At 40.8% G+C, this 9,698-nt stretch overlaps 1 protein-coding gene across 2 annotated transcripts; it reads left to right on the plus strand.

The window, feature by feature from the left end:
* Positions 1 to 34: 34 nt before the first annotated feature.
* On the plus strand, positions 35 to 4,720 carry RPL9 (ribosomal protein L9). Of its 2 annotated transcripts, XM_009206682.4 has the most exons (8): positions 35 to 105; positions 555 to 601; positions 686 to 801; positions 1,313 to 1,408; positions 2,258 to 2,390; positions 3,896 to 3,976; positions 4,191 to 4,305; positions 4,617 to 4,715. In XM_009206682.4, the coding sequence occupies exons 2-7, from the start codon at positions 556 to 558 to the stop codon at positions 4,295 to 4,297; spliced, it is 579 nt and encodes a 192-aa protein (XP_009204946.1). In that variant the 5' UTR covers positions 35 to 105; position 555; the 3' UTR covers positions 4,298 to 4,305; positions 4,617 to 4,715. The 2 variants fall into 2 exon arrangements, with proteins under 2 accessions (XP_009204946.1, XP_017814132.1); XM_017958643.2 differs by having other exon boundaries at positions 86 to 105; positions 555 to 801; positions 4,617 to 4,720.
* The last annotated feature ends 4,978 nt before the right edge of the window (positions 4,721 to 9,698 follow it).

A 9,698-nucleotide genomic window follows, 5' to 3' on the forward strand; every position in this document is an offset into this window, starting at 1 on the left:
TTACGTGACGTCGCGCACTTATGACGCAATACGCAGGCCCCCCCCTTACGGGATACAAGTACGTAATGACGAAAGACGTTCTTTCTTTGCTGCGTCTACTGCAAGGTGAGGATGTTTCTGTGCTCGCGGGGCATTAGGAATCTGAAGCCATCTGTTCTGGGAAAGGCTGTGGCGCGGCTCCCACTCTCGGAACCTTGTCCTGTTTGTCCCCCAGCTCGGCAAGCGCCATATGAGCTTGGCGGCGCCGGATGCGAATCCTGTTTTGGGCTTTTTGGCCTATTCCCGCCCCTCAGCCTTGCCAGGATGGCGCCGCCCGGATAGAACTTCCAGGGTTGGGCTGAGCGGGAGTTCGCCTGCTGGGCCTCGTAACTCTCGCTTTGGGGCTGCTCCTTCCGGGCTGGGACGCACTGGGGCCCGCTGTCGGTGTCCCGTCCTCCAATATCGTCTCCGGAACTTCCGCCTGGCAGTCTCCGGTAGGAGTGGAGCTCTGTGCGGCGTAGTTTGGTGGAAAAACGGGCCTTGGGTCGGCCTCACCCCCAGTGTTTGTGTTTCAGAATGAAGACCATTCTCAGCAATCAGACTGTCGACATTCCAGAAAATGGTATGAGACTTGATATCTTTTTCATACATCTTTACTACACGTTCCAAGCGTTGTGTGGCCTGACGAGTGTGTTCTCTCTTCTAGTCGACATTACCCTGAAGGGACGCACAGTTATCGTGAAGGGCCCCAGAGGAACCCTGCGGAGGGACTTCAATCACATCAATGTAGAACTCAGTCTTCTTGGAAAGAAAAAAAAGAGGGTGAGGGTTTTTCTTCTGGTAATTCACTTGCTCGTTGGACGGTGGTTTATAACAGCGTCACATTTGGTTACTTTAACAATTTTCGAATTGAGGTTCAGTGTTTTAGCTTTAAATGTTGCTGTCCAAAATACCAGCCAGTTTTCCGTTAGTGAAATTGAAAAACCAGATTCTTAACACAGAGAATTATATAAAGCTCAAATGTAGTGGTCGTCAGTGACACGTCTTAATAGTGTTAGAAGTTTGGTTTATTTTCCTAGTGGTTGCTTTGTAAAAATTCTAGGAACCGGCAGTAGGTCTGTAACACCTGATGATTTAATTTTCCAGAAGGGAAGTTTGTTGCAACTTGTCCAAAGCTTAACTTTTGGGAGGTTTTATAGGTGGTTGGATTTTTCCAGTTGAAAACCATGTGCTTTGATTAGGGTTAATTCTAGAATCTTAAAGTAATTGGGTAAGTGATCTGTTATCTTTTAAGCCTGCATATTTCTGGAAAGAATACGTTTTTCTATTACAGCTTCGGGTTGACAAATGGTGGGGTAACAGAAAGGAACTGGCTACCGTTCGGACTATTTGTAGTCATGTACAGAACATGATCAAGGGTGTTACACTGGTAAGCAGATGAATCAGACTTCTTTGTTTTGGAAAGGGAGGTTTCTCAAACCTTTGCTTTATACAGCATAAATGTCTCTTTCAGAGAATGGGTTATGCATTTTATTTGGTGTAATACACACGAACTTGGCAAAAATAGGCATCTCTGGGTCTTCAAGCGATAGAGCTGAGAGCAAAGACCAGAGGGGTACAACATGTTTGTTTTTTCTGTTTGGGGGTGGGGGGGGTTTTGAATCAAGACTGGGGTCTCCCTGTTTTGTCCAGGCTGAGCTTAAGGGATCCTCCCACATTGGCCTACCATAGTACTGGGATTGCCGCATGAGCCACCATGCATGGCTAGATGGGTGCAGTTTTTAAAAAGTAGGCTAATGGTGAATTTTCACATCTTCCGAATTTTCTTTTTTTAAAATAGGAAATCTACAGTTGCAGTACTAGGTGGCAATCAAATCTCACCATCAGGACCCCTCGTTAGGATAGAAAATGATGTAGTTTCTGAGTTTTCTGTCTGTTGGTCCCTATTCTTTCCAACCCACCTTCTCTCCCCTCAGGATAAAAAGTTCATGCTGAAATGGTTTTCAGTTCTTGGCCATGTGCTGTACCTTAGTACTACTCAGTAAATGTTAGTCTAATGTCAGACATGAGGGCTTTGGGGTTCTCATTAAAAGAGGGCAGCATTGTTCATTGAGGGCATGAGAGAGAGTGAAATAAATGCCTCTGTAAGGAGCTTTACAGTCCACTGAATAGACAGAACAATGTTTATAAAGTTTGGTTCAGTTGACAGTTCTTACAAAATTTTAAAACTATTAAAAATATTCTTCAGCATTGGTAATAGCTTGCTTATTTAATATAGGGCTTCCGTTACAAGATGAGGTCTGTGTATGCTCACTTCCCCATCAACGTTGTTATCCAGGAGAATGGGTCTCTTGTTGAAATCCGAAATTTCTTGGGTGAAAAATACATCCGCAGGGTTCGGATGAGACCAGGTATGTGCGTACCCTCAGATAGAATTAAGAAATTTTTCCTTCATATTTTTTTTTCTCCTTTTCCACTCCCAGCCTCTTTCATAGTTTAGTTGGCTGGTGTGTTGTGTTTGTGCTGAATAAAACCAGATTTATTTTAGAATTCTCTTGATTACACTTGTAACTGTTGGTGCTACTTGAGGGTTTATATCATTATTGATTACGATTTCAGAAAGTTGATACATTGGAGTAGTTTGTAGTGGTGGTTGTATTTAACTTGGCAAATGAAATATTTTAAAGACTTGTAATTTACAAAAGGTGTGTATTTATGGAGCACAATGTGATGTTTCAATACATTTATATTCTGTGGAATGACAAAATCAAGCTAATTAACACATCCATCACTCCATTTCTTTGTCGTAAGAACCTTTAAAATCTAAAGAGAAAACTACATGAGTAGTGGTTAATAGCCTAGCTTAAATTTCAGCTCTCACTGTCCACCTTGGGCGTATCATCTCTCCGTAGCTTAAAATTGCAAACATCTTTGATTAAATGACTTAAAGTTGAAAAATAACAGTGCATGCGTAATACATAGTAAATACTGTAGGTTTAAAAAAAATTTTAAAGATTGGTGCTTTTTATCTGAGGCAGCGTCTTGTTCTGTTGCCCAGGCTGGAGTACAGTGGTGTGATCTCAGCTCATTGCAGCCTCCACTTTTGTGCTCAGGTGTTTCTCCCACCTCAGCCACCCCACTAACTGGCACTACAGGTGTCTGCCACCACACCCAGCTAATTTTTTATTTTTTGTAGAGACTGTTTTGCCACATTGCCCAGGCTGGTTTCATGATTTCAAGGAATGCTATTGTGCCTGACCCCAGCTAATTTTTTAAATTTTTTGTAGAGGGAGGGTCTTGTTATGTTGTCCAGGCTGGTCTAAAGTAAGACTTGCACAAGGCTTTGTACAACTAAATTCTGGCAAATTGAATACCTTAATTAAATCACCGAAGGAGTAACCACCGTAGGACTGTGATTCATTCAAGTAGGAACACAAATAAGATTCTGGCACAGGTAAGGCAGGTGCTGTAAAACCAAAATGGTTTTTTTGTTTGTTTTTTGAGACAGAGTCTTGCTCTGCCACCCAGGCTGGCGTGCAGTGGCACGATTTCGGCTCGATGCAACCTCTGCCTCCTAGCTTCAAGTGGTTCTCTTGCCTCAGCCTCCTAAGTAACTAGGATTATAGGCACGTGCCACCACACCCGGCTACTTTTTTGTATTTTTAGTAGAGATGAGATTTCACTGTGTTAGCCAGGATGGTCTTGATCTGCTGACCTCATGATCCACCCTCCTCGGCCTCCCAAAGTGCTGGGATTACAGGCGTGAGCCACTGTGCCTGGCCCCAAAATCTTAAGACAAGGTTCTTTTGGTGCATGGAGTTTTACATGGAATAAATTAGTGCCTCTGCAATTTAAATATTTTTTACACAGATCTAGTTTGGTGTTGATGCTATGCACATGTCCTCTCCCCTTTTAGGTGTTGCTTGTTCAGTATCTCAAGCCCAGAAAGATGAATTAATCCTTGAAGGAAATGACATTGAACTTGTTTCAAATTCAGGTTTGTATGTTTACTATTTCTAATTATGCCTACAAGATTTTATCTAAATCTTGTTTAAAATACAATATTTTGCTAATTTTTATTTGGTTAGCTTTTTAAATTGTGAAGTTAAAAAGGTAACATTCTGAAATTTTAAGTAGAGCATATAATAAAATATATTCTTTTTAAGATGGGTTAGGCTGATGTATTAATTGCTGTATCTTCTCTCCTGTAGCGGCTTTGATTCAGCAAGCCACAACAGTTAAAAACAAGGATATCAGGAAATTTTTGGATGGTATCTATGTCTCTGAAAAAGGAACTGTTCAGCAGGCTGATGAATAAGATCTAAGGTAAGTTCTTGTAGTGTCTTAAGTTTTATTACTGCTTTAGTTGAATGAAGCTCTAAATTTACTAAAAGACTTAAACTGGAGTTGTAGTCATAGAAAATGGACTTAAGCATTCTGGAACACAGTAAATTTGACAGAATAAAAGATGGAATTGGCATGCATTTTACTATGTATAGTTTACCATGAATCAATAAGTCATAGTCCTGAGGTATGTTTTAGATCATTTAGAATATAGTACAAAACAAAAGGTTAGTACTTTTCTAGGCAAGTGTATTGATGGGAATGACCGATTTTTTTTTTTTTTTTCTGCCCAGTTATCCAGCTACAGAAAGAAGATGCCAGATGACTCCTAAGACCTACTTGTGATATTTAAATGATGCAATAAAAGACCTGTTGATTTGGAGCTTCTTAAACCTGTTATCCTTGTTAGCTAGTTTTTCTCCCTTGTGGAACAAGGAGCTTTAATCTGGTTCTTGAAGGAATAGCAAGGATATATTTTAGGCAAGAGGAATATTGTACCAGTGACAGGCAAACATGAGGCCGTTGATCATTGCATATAGAACTTTAGGAATACCCTGAAGGTGTCTAAATTTGCTGAGGCATGAATTTGAATATTTGGTAAGGCAGATGTTGTCTTAGTCATCTTTGGAAAAACAGCTGAGGAGTAGAACAAAGTGATACAGCATCAGTTAGAAGGTGCATTTGGTTTGGTTCATGGTCTCAATAATCTTGTCCTTTACCCTCCCTCAGCCATTTACTTCCATATTCTAGAACTTGTTTTTGAAAATTGATAACCCTTCCATAATCTTTTAATTCCACGTGTCATACTTTTAAATATGGTACGAGGCCACCATAACTAGACCTAGGTCAACATGGTGACCCCCAAACCTTCCTGAATTCTACATCTCATTTGATGGAAACTGCAATTTCTAAGGCAAGATGTAACATTCATTCTTGATCAAATGCATCAGGAAAACGTGCTGAGTACCTTCATTGTAAGGTATGGTCAGATACTTCTATCAGATTAAATGACAGAAGTAGCAACCAGTTGGCATATATGTTATCTTGGATCTTACAATGTCTTGCTCAGTTGCCCAGGCTGGAATACAGTGCCATGGTCATAGCTCTGTAACTTCAAACTCCTGGACTCAAGCGATGCTCCTAGCTGCCTCAGCCTCCTTAGTAGCTAGGACTGTAGGCAGGCACTGTCACGTCTGACTTTATTTTTTTAAAGTATGGTCTTGAACTCCTGGCCTTAAGTGTTTCTCTCTTGCCTCCCAAAGAGCTGGAACTACAGGCATGGGTCACCATGCCCTATATATTTTAGATCTTGATTCAAGTGCACCAGTTGAACATACATTAAGGAATCTTGCTGACCATGTGGTTAGGTTTTTGAGAAATTTGGAGGTAATGATGAATCTAGGATTTGCTCAGAAGCTTCTGGGATGGGGTTGTAGGCAATGAATGGGATCAACATGAAATAAGATCACATCCCCAAAAGGTTGGGAAATACGGGTCCATTAGATACAAATTTCTTAAAATGCAGAAAATGAAAAACCTACGTATTTCACCTGGGTTACTGTGACAGTCTCAACTGGTCATCTTCCCTGTATTTCAGCATCAGCCAGGGTACTGAATTTGAAATGGATTATAGCACTGCTTCAAATCCTGCAACAGGTTCTTTTCAATTTTTTCTTTTTAAAATAGCTTCCCCATTCTACCTGCAGCTGTTTTTAACTCAGGTTTTCTGACTTCTGCACTATAGCTGAACTGACCTGGCTATTCCTCGATACCAAGTCCTCTGTCATTAAGCATTTAAGTTGTCTTTTCCCTTTGGAATGCTCTCAGCTGAGCTGTGTGTCTAACTCGCTTACCTTCAGGTCTATTCAGTGAATCTTGCCTTGACCACTCTATTAAAAATAGTGGACCTGCTCCTTAAACTTGTCCTACTGTCTCTTTACCCTTCTCCACTTGTTTTTGTCCATAGTATTTGTAGTTCTGATATTTACAATGTGTGTATTCGTTATATGCTTTTTTCTGCTGGAATGTAACTTTAACAAGGATGTAATTTTGTACTCTGGTGTATTCCAACTACCTAGAACGGTGGCATGTAGCTGTTTACTGAGTCAGTGGTTCCTGGATTGCCAGGGAACTCAGTAATGGCAGTGGGACTGGAAGATGTTTTGGAAGGTATTGACGGGATTTCAAAACAGTATGAGGCTTGTGGGAGAAATTTCCAAGTGGCAGTATTACAGTTGGGTGGACATGTTCATGAGAGGATCAGTTTGTGGGTAGTGTAGCTGCTGTGGGAGTAAATGGGATTTCTTTGAGCATGAAATGGACTGGCATGCTGGGTCTGACCTTGATAGGATAACTTACGGGCTGATTGTAGCTCAACTGTTTTTTTTTTTTTTTTTTTAAATTTGGGTATAATAAATGAGCCGTTGTTCTCCAGGGAAAACGTTTCTTCTTCTGTGTCTATGGATAAGCACTTGTGCACTATTTTTGCAGTTTTTAGATGTAGGTGTCCACATATTTTTGAGATGGGGTCTCTCACCCAGGTTGGAGTGCAGTGGTGCAATCTTGGCTCATTGCAACCTCTGCCTCCCAGGCTCAAGCCATCCACCTCAGCCTTCTGTGTAGCTGGGACCACAAATACGTGCCACCATATCTAGCTAATTTTTTGTAGAGAGGGTTTTGCCATGTTGCCCAAGCTGGTCTCAAACTCCTGGAGTCAAGCAGTCTGCCCACCTCAGCCTCCCAGTCATGGGGTTACAGGTGTGAGCCACCACACACCGGCCACATTTTTTGAGAAAATATACCCAGAAGTAACATACTAAGTTGGCACACAAACTAGGCAGAAGGGTTCAGGGGAGGCAGTCTTGGGCAGAGCCCATTTACAATGCCAAACCCATTCACATTCAGCAGTTCTTAAAATTGACCAGGTTGTTGAATTCAAGTAGTCAGCATGAACCAGTTTATTTGGAATAAATACATTGAAAATTAAACATGTCACAATGTACTGGCCTCATTTTCCAGAGGCTCTGTAAATACCATAGTTGTGATGTTTCCAGGTTGTTATATTGAATATACAATAAACACAAGTTAAATTTTTCACAATACATCTCAGAAAAGCTTAAACTCGAAAGATCTTACCTGTTTGCTCCTTTCAAGAGCTATCAGTTTCTGGTTGACCTTTGATGGTTTTTAATGAGTTTATGATAAACCTGAATATTTAGTATGATAAGGGCATGAGCCAGATTAAATGCTTAACGTAATTTGCTGTACATATTTGCCATTGGTTAAAAAATGTAAGGGTTTTTGGATTCTTGTGCGATGATGGCTTAAAAAGTAGTAAAATCCCCAAGTGGCAGAGGACTGTCAGTACTGGGTTAGGAATTTTATTGTTTAGGGGAGTTTGGTAAACCAGCAAGTTAGAAAAGGGGGACATGCTTGAAGCATAAGCTCTTAATGTGAAAAAGACATAGTGAAGGTTAATAGATACGTGAACTGTGAGTACGAGATACTTTAAACAAAGGCCAGTGAGAAAGAGACGAGAAAGCAAAACCTGAAAGAGAAATTCCAGGTTTTTTTTATTCCTGTGGCCAACCATTTTTTTTCAAGGCCTTGAAGAGGTCTTGAGAGAGGTTCATGAGTTGCTCAGTTGACACTGAAGAATTTTCCCTGGAGTTCTTGGGTCAGGGTGAATCCATGTGGCACAACGGGGAAAAAACCCAGCCAAGTGATTATTTTAAATGACTTCCTGTTTATACATAGAGTAATAAAAACAGTTGACTAGTTGTATGTATAACCTTAGGCACATAGTTCTCAGATGGAAATATTAATACTAAAAAATTCCTTGAAAGTCATAACCTCAAAACTGCCAAGTTTGGGGTAGTGGGTGCAGCTGGGGCAAGGAGACTAGAGGAGAGTAAAACAGTTTTACTGTGTCTTTTGCCAGGCCAAATAGCAAATTGATTTCCCATCATGTTTGCATTTACTCGAATTCACTAATTGTATTTTCTTTTTATAGTATTTTGGAAACTTGTTCATTAGCAATTAGAATTTCAGTTGGGAATTGAATTTAACTTCAGACATAAGTGGACCTAGAATATAATCAAACCTACCTTAATTTACTAAGGCTTTATAACAGAAGAACATTTCCTGTGACTGTTAAGGTCTAAATTGCTGGAGTGAGCAGACAAAGACAAGTTACTGTGTGCAATGGGTGTTAAATGTAGGTTTTCTTCCTCGAATGTTTAAAATAAACTGAACAAGGCTCAAGGACAGAGTTCATTTCCCAAAATGACAGATTATCTAAGTCAGATCTTGTAAATAACCCTAGCCCAAAAAGGTGCTATATAAAACAATTTAAACTCATTCAGACCATCAGCATTCTGAATTGTTGCTTTACTTAAGAGTATAGCAACTTCTATTCACAGAGTTGAATCTGGCTTTCCTTCATCCTGTGATCTTTCCATGAGATGAGGTTTTGGAAATTACTTTTTTTTATTATTATTATTTTTTATTTTGAGAGACAGAGTCTCGCTCTGTCCCCCAGGCTGGAGTGCAATGGCGCAATCTTGGCTCACCGCAACCTCTGCCTCCCAGGTTCAAGCGTTTTTCCTGCCTCAGCCTCCCGAGTAGCTGGGATTACAGGTGCCCGCCATCATGCCCGGCTGACTTTTGTATTTTTAGTAGAGATGGGGTTTTGCCATGTTGGCCAGGCTGGTCTCGAACTCCTGACCTCAGGTGATCCAGCCGCCTTGGCCTCCCAAAGTGCTGGGATTATAGGCGTGTGCCACCATGCCTGGCCGGATATTACATTATTTAAAAAAATCAGATGTAGTAAAAGATCACAAATTAGATATTCTGTAGGTGATTTTTTGTTGTTGTTAGAAAAATGAAGAGCTTGATCCCCTTAAGATCAGTACTTAAGCCAGTGTTGTAACTGGCTTAGACAAGCACTACTTACCCTATTATTGTGTTTTCTTTCCATTTAGAACCACCCTGACCTAAAGGGGAAAGCACCTTATTAGAAGTGACAATATATATTATGTATCACTGACTATCCAGTTACAAAGTTTTGCTTTTGCTTTTTTTTGTTGTTTGAGATGGTCTTGCTGTTGTCGCCCAGGCTGGAGTGCAGTGGCACAATTTCGGCTCACTGCAACCTCTGTTTCTTGGGTTCAAACAATTCTGCCTCAGCCTCCCAAGTAGCTGAGATTATAGACACCACTGCCACCACGCCTGGCTAATTTTTGTGTTTTTAGTAGAGACAGGGTTTCACCATGTTGGCCAGGTTGGCCTTGAACTCCTCACCTCAGGTGATGTCCCCGCCTCAGCCTCCCAAAGTGCTAGGATTACAGATGTGAGCCACCGTGCCCGGCCCAAAG

Source organism: Papio anubis, chromosome 3 (assembly GCF_008728515.1).
Source record: "Papio anubis isolate 15944 chromosome 3, Panubis1.0, whole genome shotgun sequence".
NCBI classification, from domain to species: domain Eukaryota; kingdom Metazoa; phylum Chordata; class Mammalia; order Primates; family Cercopithecidae; genus Papio; species Papio anubis.

Bases quoted from the DNA above. Each gene is read 5' to 3' on its own strand.
- RPL9 (XM_017958643.2), top strand. From the start codon at position 556: ATGAAGACCATTCTCAGCAATCAGACTGTCGACATTCCAGAAAATGGT. The intron at 1,409-2,257 runs GTAAGCAGATGA...TATTTAATATAG, and splicing joins TGATCAAGGGTGTTACACTG to GGCTTCCGTTACAAGATGAG. The intron at 2,391-3,895 runs GTATGTGCGTAC...CTCCCCTTTTAG, and splicing joins CAGGGTTCGGATGAGACCAG to GTGTTGCTTGTTCAGTATCT.